Source organism: Brachycentrus maculatus, unplaced genomic scaffold, assembly GCF_059751285.1.
Source record: "Brachycentrus maculatus isolate JH-2025_06_01 unplaced genomic scaffold, ASM5975128v1 h1tg000035l, whole genome shotgun sequence".
Classification (NCBI taxonomy): domain Eukaryota; kingdom Metazoa; phylum Arthropoda; class Insecta; order Trichoptera; family Brachycentridae; genus Brachycentrus; species Brachycentrus maculatus.
The window spans coordinates 695,177-715,431 of NW_028280789.1; the positions used below are offsets into that span (position 1 = coordinate 695,177).

Sequence of the window (20,255 nt, forward strand, 5' to 3'; positions counted from 1 at the left end):
ACTTGTGAAAATATATGTATTATACATAGAAACAATGAAATTAAATACTACTCTTAAAATACTACTTGTGAAAATATGTGTATTATACATAGAAACAATGAAATTAAATACTACTCTTAAAATACTACTTGTGAAAATATATGTATTATACATAGAAACAATAAAATTAAATACTACTCTTAAAATACTACTCTTAAATATTAAATTAAGTACTCTTTTAAATGAGTGGCAGACTTGTGATAATATATGTATTATGCAAAGAAACAATGAAATTCAATGTAAGTAAATGATTTATTTAAAAAAATAAACATCTTTATACACCTCATCCGCCCTTAATTGTTAAAATAAATCAGAAAAGATGTAAATTAAAATATTAAAATACTATAAACATGTGTATAATATCACTTTCATCAGATTTATTAATGTAGACACAACTAGTTTCGAGAACTACAGATATTCTCAAAACTCGTCATATTTATATTAATAACTCAAAATGTTCTCGCCCTTGTATTTTTCTTGTATTTTTATCATCATGTTATTCCACAAAGATAATGCCAAAGCAATAAAGATATAAATATTTCAATTTTAAATTATAAATTCTCCAATCTTCTGAAGTTCAATAGATAAAATCTTTTCCATCATCAATGCGTCACAGATTTATTGTACGTGCCACGCTGTTATTAAGATTTTTGTAAAGATATAAGAAATCTGCCATCTATGGCTGATAATTTACACAATGATCTTTGATAGTAATTATTCGTATGCTATGTGTATAAAGGTACATCGTGACCCGATACGAGAGGTCGTTGCATATATATATATATATATATATATATATATATATATATATATATATATATATATATATATATATATATATATATATATATATATATATATATATATATATATATAAATATATATATATATATATATATATATATAATATTTTTGTTTAAGATTTTTCAAAACATTTTCTTTGCATTTTCAATTTGGGGAAAAGAGATTAAGATATGAAATTGTCAGATTACAGATTATAGGCACCTTCTCACGATACATTATCTACGTCTATATAGTAATCCAACTATTAGTTGCATGAGACGCGTTGATTTGTCAAGACGTAGTTTGTAAGTCAATAACTTCCCAGAGGAAAAGTGTTGCGTTTTGATTGCAGGTGTCGTTAAGTGATAGTTTTGTTTTAAGTTATTAAATTAAGGTGAGAATATAAAAATATTAATAAATGTACAAATAATTTTCTTTGTATTGAACACTCTTTTTATCATTCATCGTTCATTTTGTGTAATACCACTTTAATAAACACTTATTCATGACTACCGGTTTCGGAATGATCATTCAATCATCAGGTCACCATGATAATATTATTACGTTTGCATTTGTGCAAAAAAAAATTTTGAAAAAGAGAAAGAAGACAATTGAATCACAATACACAAAATGAACGATGAATGGTATTTAAAGAGTTAAATATTACCATACCACAAAGTTAACAATGCTTTAATAAACAAAATATTGTTTATATTGTTATAATTTTGTAGCCAATAAATATACTTAACTTTTTCATTTACACACACATATATATATATATATATATATATATATATATATATATATATATATATATATATATATATATATATATATATATATATATATATATATATATATATATATATATATATATATATATATATATATATATATATATATATATATATATATATATATATATATATATTTATATATATATATATATATATATATATATATATTTATATATATATATATATATATATATATATATATATATATATATATATATATATATATATATATATATATATATATATATATATATATATATATATATATATATATATATAAATATATTTATATATATATATATATATATGTTTATATATATATATATATATATATATATATATATATATATATATATATATATATATATATATATATATATATTTCATACATATCAGGTCAAGAGGCGGGATTATCGGCGGGTATATATGAGGAGATGCATGGACGAAAAGGAGGTAAAGATACTTTTGCAAATATAGATCGGTGTGGCAATCAATTCTCTCTGCCAACCCCCTTAAATAATTATCATTTTATATTAATACCATATATGGAGTAGCATAATATTTTATTTATTTAAACATCATGTACAGAAAAGAAATAAGTACATTGGCGGCCTTATTGCTAAAAAGCAATATCTTCCAACCAGCCAAAAAAAGACATGTGATACTGATCAAAACGTTTGATACTATATAGCTGTTTGCAATCAGAGGGTAGAAGTACTTGAACATTTAAATAAAACAAAAATTATTAATTGTCATTTAAAAAAACATGAAAATATGAAGGGCAAAGGAAAAAGGGAGTTTAGGGGAGGAGGTAGAGGGAAAAACTAAGGGAGGAGGTTTGAGGGACAGTTAGGATTCTAATGATAAATTGTAATGTCTCAGACGTTTCTTAAAAGTTATAAAAGAAGGTGCATTTTTTTTACAAGGAGATGTCATTCATTACATGGTCTGCCTACATAGTTTTTCCGAGTTTATATCCAAAACGTCATGCAAAATGGCGATTGCAGAATAAATTACATTGATTTGAATGCATTTCTCTACTGCATTGAATGCATTGGCGTGCCTAGGGTTTACCAGTAAGGCAAGCCCATTATTTTTCACATTCGTGAATACATGATGTACCTATAATATCTTCACCTCAATCATTCCCAGTATAGTAAGCACCCAGAAAGTATAATAAATATAAACAATGTATTGTAATCATTGTAAGAATATGCATACATGTTACTTTTGTAAGGTATAGCCATCACCTTTAAATAAAGAAAATGTTCACTATAATAAAATATCTTCCTCAGATATCAACCATAACTAATAAGTACCATCACCATATAATGGCATGCAAAGTGTTTAATAATCATATAAGCGTGCGATAATTTAAAAACAGTCATACATTAATTATGTATTTTTAATCATTTGGTCAAGATTTAGTCATTTTTATTTGGAGTTGTTAGGCAAGCCGGGCTTTTGGGCTTCTAGGGAAGTACCGCCACTGGCTCTAGTGACGGTTACGAGACGCGCCGGTAATGTGGGAAATCCACGTGACGCCCCGGGAATAATAATGACGACTCCTGAACAATGACAGGTTTGTTCCAGATGTCGCTCTTCCCGTGTACAGCTACCGTAAGCACAACTACGGCTGCATCCTCACGTTACGTTATTCACGTATGACAACGTAGCCTACTCTTCAAACGAAGAAAATCACCATTTTATTTACAGCATTTTGAGTGTGTCCAAATACTTGTCATCTTATATAGATTATCTCCAATTATACGAGTTATTTTTCATATTTTTTATTAGATTTAAGTTCTGTACTGACATTTCTTGGTGGAAATGCATTTTATAGAATAAAATAACAACTATGTATTTTTTCCACATTTATTTTATTTGACCAGCAACCGAGTTTCGCCGTAACCGACATCATCAGACTAGTGATGATCTAGTCCAGTCATCTAGATTGATGATCAAATAAAATTAATGTGGAATAAATTACATAGTTGTTATTTCATTCTATATTATTTATCTCATTATAGATGAAGAAGAATATGGTCAACTTGAATATTCTTCATCTGTGTTGAGATATTAATAATAATTTTGATGTTGAAAATATTAATTGAAACGTACAGTAAAAAAAACTTTTGAACAAGCATTTTTCACTTCAACGTAGATAAAACTTTAATATTTTCTTAAATGTTTTTCGCAGGTACTTTGTGGCACATTTAATAAACTTTGTCAAATAAAAGAAACTTTTTTAACCACTTTTTTATTAAAAGTACACTTTAACCTACCGGTTTCGACAAGAACCTTGTCATCACCAGGGTTTATTAAATACTAAAACATTAAACACATTAAAATATTTACAATTAATTACATTCCCTTACTAAAAACTTCCACACACAAAAGTTCTTGTTGAAACAGGTAGGTTAAAGTGTACTTATAATAAAAAAGTCGTTAAAACAAGTTGGATAATTTTATTGTTTTATAAAACTAAACAACGTAGTGAAGTTTTCCGTTGGAATCGAAGCCCTAGAATATATGTAAATAAATTTGTTAATTAAATTATTTCTATTATTACAATCTCGCCCTATCCCTGCAAGGGCAGGCAGAGCATGAAACACCTCACTGTCTGTCCGGACAAACACTCCTAGTTTCTTTCACATCCATATCCCTACGGTTACGTAAACTTTCGACATGACCAGATTTTAGGTTCTGATTAATCTGGTATTTTTCTCAATTTTCCAAGACTTTTTTAGCAGTCCTCGTTCTATTCTCCCGTTCACATTTGCCAAATTTACTATGCTAGTCATTCTCTCGTTATCCATTCGCTCCACATATTCATACCACCAAACATATTCATTCACCGTGAAGCGCCCTTGAGGTATTTTTTTACGAAAATGGCGCTATATAAGTTATCCAATTTTATTATTATTATTAAAAGAGAACTTTTATTAATCTTTTCAATAATCCCTAATTCAGCCTTATATATATATATATATATATATATATATATATATATATATATATATATATAAATATATATATATATATATATATATATATATATATATATATGTATATATATAAATATATATATATATATATATATATATATATATATATATATATATATATATATATATATATATATATATATATATATATATATATATATATATATATATATATATATATATATATATATATATATATATTTATATATATAATATATATATATATATATATATATATATATATATATATATATATATATATATATATATATATATATTATATATATATATATATATATATATATATATATATATATATATATATATATATATATATATATATATATATATATATATATATATATATATATATATATATATATATATATATATATATATATATATATATATATATATATATATATATATATATATATATATATATATATATATATATATATTTATATATATATAAATATATATATATATATATATATATATATATATATATATATATATATATATATATATATATATATATATATATATATATATATATATATATATATATATATATATATATATATATATATATATATATATATATATATATATATATATATATATTTTATATATTTTTTTATATACATTTATTTAAATCACAATTTAAACATATTTAGAGAATTTTTTTTTGCAGACTCACCAAGCCACCTTGTGTGTCTTGGTGAGTCTGTTGCCACCTTGTCTGTCTTGGTGAGTAAAAAATTAAGAATATACACATTTTACAATTTTCATAAAATTAACTCTTGATCATTTACCCATTCCTTTATTTTGCCTTTGTTCCATATTTTATTTTGACCTCTAACATCCGTCAGCAACAAATTAAAAATGTTCGGAACGATATATTGTAGTGTTCGACTCCCATATTTATTGTTAATTCTTGGGACTATCAAACCTTCGTTGTGTGTAAATTGTGTTGTAGTCGTGTTTCTTGGATGTTTTTTTATGTTTCTTAAATATCATCAGAGCGACGGAAAATAAAACAAAGAAAATAGTCAGAAAAACACATTAAACTCTATGCTGTTTGTGTTTATAATATTTTAATATTTAAAATATCTCCTTTTATTTTAATATGACCAAAGAAATTCGCTTTCAAAGACAATGAATTTTTTCGACGCGAAAACGATTTAAAAATGATGACTAAGAAACTAATAAAAACTTTATAAAATGCTTTTTATCTAATGAAAACGGTCATAAATGAATACTTTCAACGAACGCAATAAAGATAACGCACTTTCATAAAAATACGAATCATTTAACAAATTCTGAGAATTTAAAAAAACCCAAACATAGTGCTTTGAACTAAAGTTTATCGGAGTATTACGAAAAATGTGAAATGTGTAGTTACACCATAAATGCCATTTAAAAGATAATTTTCAAAAACAGCTTGTTTTTAATAGATGTAATATCCAGGTGTTATTGAGTGAATTTATCCATAAGGACATTATCTGGAACGCTTTAAGTTTATCCTACAGACAATTTAATTTAAAATATTGTAAATAAACAGGTAATAATATTTTTTAAGGTGTAATAGAATAAGTTACATTATCATGGAAAAAACATTTGCGAAAGCTTAACTGGCAGTATACAATGAAGTCCTGTTTCTAACCCTATAACATATGAAAATGAAGCGTGGGGTTGGCAAAAAAAGGATAAAAATAGACTGAATGCAGTTGAAATGCGATCTCTCAGACTTATGAGAGGCGAAACGATGTGTAATGTTTGGATGGTGATATAATGAAATAATGCAAGGCTGAGATAAGCAACTTAGTAGACTCAAAAAATCTGTGTTTGATTTATATATAATACATAATTATCGATCAAATTAAGAAAGGCGAGATGAGATAATAAGGTAGAGAGAATAGAACGCCGTACCAATCCGTATTTGCAAATAATCTTCGCCTCTTCCGCATTCATGCATCTCCTCATACATACACGCCAATTATTCCGACTCCCTGACCTGACCATATTCAAGTATTTGAAATACTTGATCTTGCCAAGTTTTTCTACATCTTTCTTTGCTCCTATATTATCAATCAAATTCGCCTGATAAATTTATTTTAACGTTATCCTTTCACTCATTCGATTCACATGTCCAAGCCATCTTGACACGCCTTTTATAATCTTATCGAAAATGCTTATCTCAGCCTTGCATTCTTTCCTTAAATTACCTCTCGAATATCTATCATACATCATTTTATCTACCCCATTTTGTCTGCATTAAGTCTACTTTCATCCTTATTTTGCCAAATCATTTCATTTCCATACATTTTCTGGTTATCCCCAAAATTGGTTATATTCTTCGATAGATACCAGTTTTTCTTAAAATCTATCGTGACACGTATTTCAATGCATTCATCATTTTCAAACTCCGTATCTGATATCGCTCACTCCTTTCAACAACGTCATATATCAAAATTCGTAAATTTTCAGTTGTGCATGTTTTCGGACTTCCCAAAAAATGTACCATATCTCAGCAAAAGTGGCATATTTTAAACTTGATATTTACCCGCTACAGGGCAGAAAGTGTTGTTTTTGCTTTTTGAAAAAAAGATAAAGCTTAGCTAATTTTTGAAATATACTAAATATTTTTCAAATGGAGAAAAAACATTCGGGTTTTACCTAAAAACATCTGTTGCAGAGTAAAAAGTTTAATAAGTGACTTGATACTTATTTTTAATTTATTTCATTACTTTTTTAAACTTTAAAAACGATCTCTTGAAAAATTTAGTTTTTTGATATATGACGTTGTTGACAAGAGTGAGTGATATAAAAAGTAATGCATGGAAACACGTGTCACAATATATTTGAAGTAATAGTGGTATTTACCATATAAAACTTAAATTAAAAATGGAAAGATATTACAACAAAATATTTTATTTTATTTTATGTAAAATTTGGGTTCACAGGCAAACAGAAGAATGGCAGATTTGCCAGAATATACCTTAGCCGAGGTTTCAACCAAAAAAGGAACGAACGGCGAACCTTTGTGGATCGTCATCAGAGATCAAGTTTACGACGTCACCAAATTCGTCGATGAGGTAAAAAAAATTAATACCGTAAAGAATATTAAAAAAAAAAAGATTTATCAATAAGCAGGGATTTTAAATAAATCAATTCAATAAAAAAAATAGAAGATGACTGCATTTAGCAGTAGAGAGAAGGCTGATAATGAAGTAGAATATAGTGTTATCCGTTTCCTTTGGTTCAAAAAAGATGTATTTTCACATAAATTTATATCCCTTTTTTGTTATTTTTTTAAGCATCCAGGAGGAAGAGATCTCATTGATGAAGTGGCTGGAAAGGATGCAACAAAGGATTTTGATGACGTGGGACACTCCTCTGATGCTGCTTCAATTCTCAAAAAACTCAGGATAGGACAATTAGTAGAGGTAATGACCTATATTCAAATAAAAACAAACCAACCATCAAATATGACGTTTCCAAGCAGTTAGATGGAGTGCGTATGAGGGTCAGAAGAAAAATAAATTCACCAAACGATTCGTTAGTCAATTGTGGTAATCTATGCATTTTTAAATCTTACTTTTTATTATTGTTGGAATATGGTTAAGAATGTTAACATTTTGAGTCGCACAATATCGTGAGTACTTCCGTATTTACCCAGATTACGATTAACTGGATAATGTACTTATATTTATATGCGGAAAAACACCATATTATTTTTGGAAAATTGATATAGTTTGTACTTGATATCATTCATACAGAGATAAAAATCCGACGCATATGATTGAATGTTATCTTAATTCACCGAGTATTTAGAATTACCCAGACGATAAAATGTGATTACCTTTATCGCGTCGTATTAATTAATCGTTTTTCCAATCCATTCTATTTTCTCGTTATCGCATTAACGCATCCATATTATGTTATGTCGATAAATGATATTTAGTCATGATATGTATATTTATACATACATATATATATATATATATATATATATATATATATATATATACATATATATATATATATATATATATATATATATATATATATATATATATATATATATATATATATATATATATATATATATATATATATATATATATATATATATATATATATATATATATATATATATATATAAATATATATATATATATATACATATATATATATATATATATATATATATATATATATATATATATATATATATATATATATATATATATATATATGTATATATATATATATATATATATATATATATATATATATATATATATATATATATATATATATATATATATTTATATATATATATATATATATATATATATATATATATATATATATATACATATATATATATTTATATATATATATATATATAAATATATATATATATATATATATATATATATATATATATATATATATATATATATATATATATATATATATATATATATATATATATATATATATATATATATATATATATATATATATATATATATATATATATATATATATATATAGTTATATATATATATATATATATATATATATATATATATATATATATATATATATATATATATATATATATATATATATATATATATATATATATATATATATATATAAATATATATATATATATATATATATATATGTATATATATATATATATATATATATATATATATATATATATATATATATATATATATATATATATTTATATATATATATATATATATATATATATATATATATATATATATATATATATATATATATATATATATATATATATATATATATATATATATATATATATATACATATATATATATATAAATATATATATATATATATATATATATATATATATATATATATATATATATATATATATATATATATATATATATATATATATACATACATATACACATAGACGATTAGAGCAAAGATTACAGATAAAAAGTTCAGAATATTTTAATATCGTATTTTATGAATTATGAGATGCACTTTTTGCTTCAGAAAGTTGTCTTTAAAATTCAGAAGCGTTTTATACTCGAACTAAATATAAAAATCTCCAGTGTTTGATTTGAAATTTATTAAAACTGGCCATATATTCGATAAAGTGGGAAATATTTCTCTCTGGCAACATTTTATTTTATATATATATATTTTTTTAAATAAGGCATTCCACCCATATGGAGAGTGATCTCTGTGTCTCTGGCAACATTGTAGAGATGGGAATCGTACAATAAAAAGAGTAGTACACTACACACGTGCATTTGTAGTTCACAATAGTTTACGTATGATGCGATCTTTTTATAGGCGAAGACTCCAGCAAATATTCCACGGGAGACCCAACATTTTTTAAAAAGATTTTATTTGACTAGTTTATATTTGAAATGATTAAAGTGTTCTTTTAAAAAATGATAAGAATTAAGATGCATCTTCTAGTCCGTAAAATAGGGAAGTTGATAATATTTACATTTTTTTTATTTCCAGGGTGACAGGAAGCAAAACAGAAAGAAAGTGGCAAAAGTAGATGGAGAAGAAGATAAGAAACGATCTTTTACTTCGAAAATTACATGTGGACTTTGTGGATAAAAATGGAAATTATCAAAATAAAAATAAAATAAGTGAAGTATGTTTTCTAAGGATGGAAAGATTGATAGAGATTTAGAAAGGAGAGCGAATGCAGGGAGCAGAGTGAATGGTGCGCTAAAATCAGTTACAGCAAACAAAAGCCTTAGCGAAATAAAAATCAGAAAAGTAGTCCTGTTTCCAAACTTATGAGTTGTCAAAAAAAGGATGAAAGTTGTTTGAATGTAATCGAAATTCGATCTTTCAAATTAATGATGTATGATGGATGTTTGAAAGGTGAAATAAGGAAAAAATGTGAATTTGTGTTGGGTTGTGGTCAAGTGGTTGGTGTCGCGGACACTTGAGTCAGAGTTTCTCGGTTCGATCCCACTCTACCACAATTTGATACCTATTTCTAATAATGAGCCACTCAGGCTCACAGAAACAGTATGAAATTTAAGTATTTTCAGAAATACTGATAAATACAAATGTCTTTTTTTTAGATTAATTAAAAATGCAAGGCGTTATCGATAAAATTATGAAAGGTGTTGAAATGGTTTGGAAATGTGGAACGAATGAGTGAAGGAAGAACAGTAAAAAAATAAATGAGGATTTTAGTTAGAAATCGGAGCAAAAGAAGACTGAAGAAAGCTTGGCACGATCAAGTATTTCAGATACTTTGGCGTCGTCAGATTATCATACGGAATAATCGGCGGGTACCTATGTATTAGGAGATACATGAATGTCGTAGAAGCGAAGATTGTTTGCAGAGGCAGAGTGTTGTGGAGTTCTATTCTCTCTGTCTATCCCTTCTGGGAAGGAGCGAGACGGTACAGTAGTTAGTTATATTAAAAATATTCGAAATAAAAATAAATTAATCATAATTAAAAGCTTGGATCACATATCGCTCATTCCTTTCAAGAACGTCATAAATAAAAAATCGACAATTTTCAATTGTGCATGTTCGGCATGTCCAGAAAATGTACTATATCCCAGCAATAGAGGCATATTTTTAACTTAATATTTACCCGCTACTGGGCAGAAAATATTGTTTTCGCATTTTGAAGAAAATCTATTGTTTAATTATTTTTTTAAATACAATAAATATTTTTCAAATGGAGAAAAAACCTTCAGGTTTAACCTAAAAAGATCTGTCGCACAGTAAAAAGTTCAATAAATGGCTTGATATTTATTTTTAATACATTGTATTATATTTTTAAACTTTTAAAACATTCTCCTGAAAAATCAAGTTTTTTGAGTTATGACGTTGTTGAAAGAAGTAAGCGATATGTTGCAAGAACTGGACCTTGAAGAATATCTTCGAATTATGTTTCATTAAGAGGATTAAGAAGAGAGCCTTGAGGGAGTCCACAAATGTGTCGCCTACTTCAAAATCCGCCAGATCCAATTTTATAAGACTTTAAAATAAATACTCTATCGAAATGCCAATTGTGGGTTTTATTGCTTAAAATATTTATATACTTGAAAACCCTGCTAAAAAATACTTTATAACACCGTTGTATTTCAAATTCCGCTATATTCATGAAACTTGCCTTCTGACCCCTATCGGCCAATCAGAGAGCGGGGATAGGTCAAAAATTAAGATGACGTCATTATCGGTTGTGACTCGTGTTTTTTTTTATATACTGAAAAAATCTTTAAATAATGGAAAAATTCTCTATTTCATAATATTTCATCTAAAGATGACAAATCTTTGAAATTAAATATTACCCGGAGAATTTTACATTTTTTGTAAAATCGACTTATGAGTACATGGATCTGGCGTACTTTGAAAGTAGGCGACGCAAATAATCTCACGATTATATTATTTATCAATTTGGCATTAATTTTGTAAAATACCTTAATCATTTAAAAGTAATAATAAAACATTTGTAATATACACCTTTGATTTATTATAGTAAATAAAAAAATTATTTTATTTTCTTCAGAATTGTTTTCTGATACATTTTTCATATTTCTTCGTTTACAAATTTTAAAAACAACATTTTAGGTGTTTCTAAGTCCACCAATCTAGGTTTTCCCCCATTAAGGAGTTATTTTTATTTTTTTAACATCTCAACAAAGATGCAGAAGAATATCGAAGTCTGGGTATTTACAGAGTTCTTAAACTGTTATAGGCTATTTAAATGATCATTTGTAATGTATGTTTACTATTCTACCAATGATTGAGAACCACTTTACTCCAATTTTCAATAAAAAAGTTAAAAAAAGGAACGATTGGATCCGACGCCAGACACAGGTCTGTGACGTGGTAGAGCGAATTGCTTGGCTGAAGTGGAAATGGGCCGGTCACATAGCCAGAATGACCGACGACAGATGGACGAAACGCGTTCTGGTGTGGAGACCGAGGAACCAGAGGCCTCAAGGACGTCCACCGATGAGATGGGTGGACGACATCAGGAAGTTTGCTGGAAGACAGTGGATGGGGACGGCGCAGGATCGGGAGGAGTGGAGGCGGAAGGGGGAGGCCTTTGTCCAGCAGTGGACCTCAACGGGCTGATATGATGATGATTACTCAAATTTTCAAAGTCACGATCATATTTGGACACACTCAAAATATTGTGAATAAAATAACTGGTCTGAGTATGTGTTGCATAAAAATTGAGAATCAGATTTTCTGGCATTTTCCAGTATGTAAAATAATCCGGGTTCGGATCTTGAATACAGATAAAGGTGTGAATTAAAGTTTTCTTAATCCAATAATAGATGGCTGCTGTTTACTCAATCTTGGAACGTCATGAGGTTGATCATATATGTAAGAGATCCAAATTTTGAGTAGTGTAGTTGTCGATCATGGGTAAAATGGGGAATGTAACACTGTGTAAAGTGATCAGATATCCTGCCTTTGACAGGTCGCAGGCCTTGTAAATACCCAGACATTTATAATTTTCCTCATTTTTATTGAGATAAAAAAAATGGAGACATTAGTAGAGATTTATAAAATATATCATTCTATTTTTAAGTTAGTTAATTCTCTCCAAAACTAAGAGACTAAGCCCCTGTGCTTAGAGAGATAACTTTTTTTTACCACTTATACTTTGTCACTTTTTTATCATTAATATACCTTGTCATCATCGGGGATGGAAAGTACATATTCATGCCTGAAGATATGTTTTAAATACACATATTAAAAATGTAAACGTGTTGAAAGAAACTCCATGAAAAATGAATTTACTTTTCACGATTCGTTTTACGTGATTACAGGGGGTGTTTTAAAATAATTTCCTAGGGGGATGAATGGATACCTTCAGTAATGGGGGTGAAGAATAATTAAATATATTGAAAACCGATCCAGTGCAGCTTCTACAATGTATTCGCGGAATTCAAGCATTCGATGATATTCAAATACATTTTTTTATAATATTTTTTAAAGCCTCTACTCATTTACGGGCGATTTCGGCAAAATATATTGGAATATTAATAAATGAAAGATGAATGAGGAGAAAATAAGTGGAAAAAATGTAAATAAAAATTTACTTACATTAAGGAAAATATAAAATAAACTATTCAATTTACATTAATTAAATCACTTATTTATTGATTTGGCGTTTGATTTGTAGAACTCCATTTCAATCTTTGTATTAATACTGTCCGCCTCCTTAGTGTAATGGTCAGCACGCTCACCTACCGTTCTAGAGGTCCCGGGTTCGATTCCTAAGGGGGGTGAAATAAATATAAGTGATTTTTTCACTGTCATATTTATTCAATATTACCCTGGACTGGTACCTGAAGCGGAGGGCTGATCACCTTTCCTTCATGTGTAAACGATCAAGATAACACTGCGTTTATATGACGCAGTGCCCTATGCACCATTGGGGTGCGGATAAGGGTTTTATTATAAATATTTAGATCAAACACAGATTTTTTGTTTGAAAATGCCATTAACAGGCGAAACAATTGTCACAATATTATTTTTTATGTATTTTTGTTAATAAAATACAACTTAATAGACTAAAAAATGTGTGATTGATTTTAAAATTAATACATAAATTAATTCAATCATATTAAAATGTGCATAGCAAAAAGTATTTCAAATACTTGAAAGTAGTCAGGCCAAGAGTCGGAATAATCATCGTGTATGTGGAACAGGCTAAGATTGTGTGCAAATACAGATTGGTGTGGCGTTCTATTCTCTCTGCCTACCCATGTGGGGAAGCGGGGTGATGATTAGTTAGCTAGTTAGAAATAGTAACAAAAATAAAACGCTTTGTTCTCTCTTACGAAACCAGTTTGCAAAATAAAAATTAAAACGCCTCATACTTTTAACTGTTTTTTTAATACTACATAATAAAAATAAATTGAATAACACTCTCCTTATCATTTATCGTTCACTTTACGTAATACCATTTAAAAAAAACGCTTCTTCATGACCGGTTTCAGAATAATTATTCCATCATTGAATGAAATGTAGAATAAAGTGAAATATTGTTACGGTCTGGCATTTATACAAAACTACAATTTGAAAAATATAGTTTTTTAAGCATTTTATCTGATGGTGGAATGATTATTCTGAAACTGGTAGTCACAAAGTAGTGTTTTTTAAAGTGTTATTACACAAAATTTACGATGAATGATAATGAGAGTTTATATTACCATACCACAAATATAACAATGCTTTTAATATACAAAATATAATTAATTATTGATTCGGCATTAACTTTGCGGAATGACATGTTGATTTTTTTTTAAATTAACACTTGAATATACCACTTTAATGAGTTTTATTTATATATACGACTAGTTTCGAAAATGTACAAATGTTTTCATCTTCTGGTAAAAATTAAAACTAACGAACAAAAAATATACTCAGGGGTATTTATATAGGTTAATAAATATAAGGAAGGGGGGGGGTTAGTAACAAGATTTTTTTGAATTAACGTTTTATCTGAATTATTTTTTTTTGTATTTCTAAATTTAAAAATATAAATTGAATAGGTACAATGTTTTATCTAAATTTTCGTACAAAAACAATCGTTGACGAAATGGAACATAATGTCTGATAAACCGTTAGGTCAGCATGTCAATTATGCCTTACATTTCTTTCTTCGTTAATAAAATATTGAAATAAAATAAATTGAAATATTAAAGTTTATCTATGTGTTGATGAAAAAAAAAAATGCAATCAGTTGCGTTTTAACGAGTGCAATAAAAATCAGATTCTACTCTGAGTTAGTTCATTTCTGCATCAAGTTTTAATATCAGGCTTTATAGACAGACATTATAAATTTCTTTTACGAGGCTACAACCCTCATCCCCTAAGCATATTGAAAATGCAACAATTCTAACAAACCTTCACATTGCAAAAAACAACACAAAAATCCCATAGATTCGTATAAGATAATTGGTGTAAGAAAAATGTCACAAAATAATAGGTCTGAGAAGAATGAACAAAAAAATAAGCTATTGTAATTAATAGAGAATAAAAAAATAGGATGATATGGAAATATTCTGATATTTAAACATTACCATCAACATAGTAGAAGCGAAATTAAAAGCTAAAACTAGAAGTGAAAGATGAATGAAGTTTTTCGAAAGATATTCCCATTGTTTATTATGTTTTCTCTTTCTCTCTTCTGATCCTTGATTATACTCAGCGGTGCATAGAGCACTGCATCGTATATAAGTAGTGTTATCTTGATCGCTAAAGACATGAAACGAAGTTTATCAGCCCTACAATTAAGGTACCAGTCCAGGGTAATATAAAATAAATATAATAGTGAAAAAAAAACAAAAACATTTATTTTGACCCCTCTGAAAAAGGATCTCGGGACCTCCAGCATTGTAAATAACGCGTTGTTGTTGGAAATAGAAGCAAAGAAAAACCAAGAAAAACTTGGCATGATTAAGTATGAATATTATGAAGGTTTGATACAAATTAAGGTCAAGTCATGAATAATTTAGAAAATATAGAAATACATACAAATTTAAATTCAGATAAAACAGTAATTAATACTATACTGTTTCAAAATACGTTACCATTATTTCAATGTTTCCTTTTACAAAAAAATGTTGTTCCTTAACCCCCCTACCTATATTTATTAACCCATATATACACCTAAATACATTTTTATTCGTTAGTTTTAATTTGTACCAGAAGATGAAAACAATTGTCGTTTTCGAAACTAGTTGTAAATAAAAATAAAACTCAATTCAGTGGATTATTCAAATGTTTAATTTAATTAAAATAAGGTTTGATAGAGTTCCCAAGAATTAACAATAAATATGGGAGTCGAACACTGCAATATATCGTTCCGAACATTTTTAATTTGTAGCTCACGGATGTTAAAGGTCCAAATAAAATAAGGAACAAAGGCAAAATAAAAGATTGAGTAAATGATCAAGAGTTAATTTTGTGAAATTTGTGAATTGTATATATTCTTATTTTTCTCTCCTTTTTGTGTGTATATTAGGATAAAATGATTAAAAACAATGAAAAATGAATTAAAAAAGAACTCCACCGACAAGACACAAGAGGTGGCTTTGTGGGTCTACAAAATATTTGTTTTTAAATGTGTTAAAAAATGTCATTTAAATAAATGTATACAATTTTAAAAAAACATAAAAAAAAAGTATTTCACATACCTCAAAGTAGGCAAGTTTGGAATAATCGTCGGGTATGTACAAGGAGATGACAGAATGTGAAAAAGGATGAAAATGTTTACAAAAACAGACTGCGGTAGCGTTATATTTTCACTTAAGCCCTAAAATGCTCAGACTTCCATCTTCTTTCATAATAAGGGATGAAAGATACATGTTTCATATCAAATTGAGACACTTTCCATTCGACATGCGTAGGGTGAATAATCCTGTGTCCGATATTATTAATATCTAGAAAATTGTAGGATTTTATTGTATTTAAAAATCGATAAAACCAATTATATTTTCAAAGATGCTTGGATGGCGTACAGTCTCCGCCCATATCTGCGGAAATAATCCAACTTTATGGTTTGAAAAACGCCCCACCAATGTTATAACCTTTCTTCAGACTTTGTGCAAATAACCTTTTGAAAATATCGTCCTCTGGAGCTATTCGCTTGGACATTACGATGGGACTATCCAAAAAGTTTTCCTAACTATTATGTTAATATGATGGCATATTTTATTACGCCCCTAACAGCCTGTTTGAACTTTTCAACCCTGTTTTTTTGAAGTTGTGTTCACAACCGTTACATTGAGATATTAAGATATCTCAGAGGGTAGTTTTAGAACTTTAATTTGACGTCATATCATACGGTAAGATTTTTAAAAAACCTTCGTTGTTTTAACGCACATTTAAAAATTTGTACTCCTATTACTTTTAGCTTAAATTTGAAGTCTTATTTTTTATTTATATTGATTAACAACAGCAACATATACAAAACAAAACATTAAAAAAACATACATTAAACAAGCCAATTATAGTTAACCACAGAAACATAAGATTAGTTAGTACTAAGTATTTAGTGTAGATCTAGCAAATAAACACGTATCTATGAAAGAAAATGTGCATGTGTGAAATGTGTAAGAGGGTGTGTGTGTGTGTGTGTGTGATGTTGATTCAAGTGGGGACATACATACAATGCAGAGAAGCATAGTTTTTAAAGATCCTCAGAGGACATGCTCAACATTCGATTTTCAACAAAGATTTTCCGCAATTGAAAATGTCAACTTGGCTAAAACATCATATCGTAGTCATACAGGAGAATGTGACCAAGTGCATTTTTTACAAAAACGTGATCATTGTCTATGTTATATTTTACTAGCTTAATATTGCTGTAAAAAAATCCCAAAGGATTTTTAATTTTGAAATATAACATATTGACTTGTTAAAAGTGACTAAATGCATTGGTGTTTATTTTGTTGCCAAGCAAAAGTGACCTAAATGGCCCTCCTGAACATTTTACGTTTTGTTAGTTGGTCACTTTCTCCTGTATGACTACGATATGGTAAATAATATCAAATGTTAAAAATTTTAAGAATCCTACGTTATTTCAACACATGTTTTTAAATTTGTACATTTTAGTTCTTTCAACCTAAATAAGACGTCATATCACTTGGTATTTAAAAAAAAATCCCACGTTTTTTAAACGCACATTTTTTAACCTGTACTTCTAATACTTTCAACTTAAATTTCACTTCATATCATGTGGTCAAATTTTGAAAACCCTACGTTTTTTAAACTCACTCGTAAAATTAAAAAAAAACCTTGGGTTTTTTAGGATAACCACATTTTCAGTTTGTACATTAATAAGAATATAAGAATGATAAGGATATGAAAAAATAATCACTTATATTTATTTTACTCCCCCTGGGAATCGAACCCGGGACCTCCATAACGGTAGCCGAGCGTGCTGACCATTACACTACGGAGGCGGACACTTTTTTTTCACTGTCATATTTAGTCAATATTACCCTGGACTGGTACCTGAAGCGGAGGGCTGATCACCTTACCTTCATGTGTAAACGATCAAGATAACACTGCGTTTATATGATGCAGTGCCCTGTGCACCATTGGGGTGCGGATAAGGGTTTTATTATTATTATTATTAAGGATATGAAGCTAATGGACTTACCTTTTTTGTAGAACTTCGGATTCTTCAAAGGAGAAGTTTTACAAGCTGTGAACTCCACACTGAACGTTTCTTGTTTTTTTTATCACAATAGCTTTGTTCTGTTGCGTATTCAAAGATCTTTAATTTTCAAATGTATTATTTTAAATAATTCAACGCGTAAGTGTTTAAGATTTTAAAATACGGTTTTAGTGAAATTCGATAAGCGATTAAAACGAGTGCATCGAACCAAGGCAAACTTAGCACTGAGGAATTGCAACAATAAAATGTTACAATTAGTTTTTTTCTAGAATCTTCAAAAAGGTGCGAAAAGGACAGGATAGAGCTGGACTGGAGAAAAAGAGACTGGGATAGGAATCAATTCACACTGTGACACATTATCAAAAACGGCCTAACTAAAGGACGAGATTCCTTTTTTATGTTTTTAAACAATCTCCCAGATCACATGAAAAAACTTTTATTAAATAAAATTAACTAACTAACTAACCATCAACCCACTTGCCCGCAAATGCGGTCAGAGGGAAAATAATGCCACACTAATCTGTCTTTGCACACAATCTTCGCCTTTTCCACATTCGTGCATCTTCTCATACCAGGGGGGTTCATTCCATATAGGCAGAAAAGCAGTGCCTATCCTAACTTACCCGCGTGATATGTATATAAAATAGCAACCAGTACCTACCCTACCTTACTTAGTAGTACCTAGCTTACCTCACTACTTGCCTCCACTATCTAACCTAATACGTAGTACGTAGCTTACCTTACAACCTACCTCTACTGCATACCCTCCTTAATTCTCTGTACACGCCACTGCCTCCTACAAATCCGCCGATTATTCCAATGCCTGACCTGTCCACAGATAAGTATTTAAAATACTTGATTGTGCAAAGTTTCTCTCGATCTTTTATTATCTAAGGTAGTTTATTATGAAGATACATACGTAAACTGTATGTGTATTTGCTTCATAAGTAACTATTAATATTATAACATTACTTTGTAATTCTTCAAAATTATGTTTAATTTAAGAGCAGTTCTTTTGCATAGACTAATGATTGATTTTCAACTACGTCATAAATCAAAAATCGTCAATTTTTAATTGTGCATGTTTTCGGAATGTCCAGAAAATGTATTTAATATTTACCCGCTACAGGGCAGAAAGTGTTGTTTTTGCGTTTTGAAGAAAATGTATTGTTTAATTATTTTTTAAATATAATTAATATTTTTCAATGGAGAAAAAACATTCAGGTTTTACCTAAAAAGATCTGTTGCACAGTAAAAAGTTCAATAAGTGGCTTGATATTTATTTTTAATACATTTCATGTTTTTAAACTTTGAAAACGATCTCCTAAAAAATATAGTATTTTGATACTTAACGTTGTTAAAAGGAGTGAGCGATTTATTCGTCAATATGGGGACTGCTG

General features: G+C 27.8%; 2 protein-coding genes across 3 annotated transcripts in view; one reads left to right on the top strand and one right to left on the bottom strand.

Moving 5' to 3' along the window:
• Positions 1 to 18,893, bottom strand: part of LOC148312713 (uncharacterized) — a 163,463-nt gene extending 144,570 nt beyond the window's left edge. The window contains exon 1 of one of the 2 annotated variants that reach the window (XM_088274776.1): positions 18,838 to 18,893. The gene's annotated coding sequence lies outside the window, so the exon portion shown is untranslated. The remainder of the gene's footprint in view (positions 1 to 18,837) is intronic. The other variant, XM_088274787.1, reaches the window with a different exon arrangement.
• On the top strand, positions 1,114 to 10,906 carry LOC148312716 (cytochrome b5-like). Its single transcript, XM_088274854.1, has 4 exons — positions 1,114 to 1,216; positions 7,597 to 7,728; positions 7,951 to 8,079; positions 10,187 to 10,906. Exons 2-4 carry the CDS (start codon positions 7,609 to 7,611, stop codon positions 10,286 to 10,288), a joined length of 351 nt encoding a protein of 116 aa, XP_088130980.1. The 5' UTR covers positions 1,114 to 1,216; positions 7,597 to 7,608; the 3' UTR covers positions 10,289 to 10,906.
• Positions 18,894 to 20,255: the final 1,362 nt, after the last annotated feature.

Coding starts and splice junctions, on each gene's coding strand:
- LOC148312716 (XM_088274854.1), top strand. CDS start 7,609: ATGGCAGATTTGCCAGAATATACCTTAGCCGAGGTTTCAACCAAAAAA. Junction 7,729..7,950: donor TCACCAAATTCGTCGATGAG/GTAAAAAAAATT, acceptor TATTTTTTTAAG/CATCCAGGAGGAAGAGATCT. Junction 8,080..10,186: donor GGATAGGACAATTAGTAGAG/GTAATGACCTAT, acceptor TTTTATTTCCAG/GGTGACAGGAAGCAAAACAG.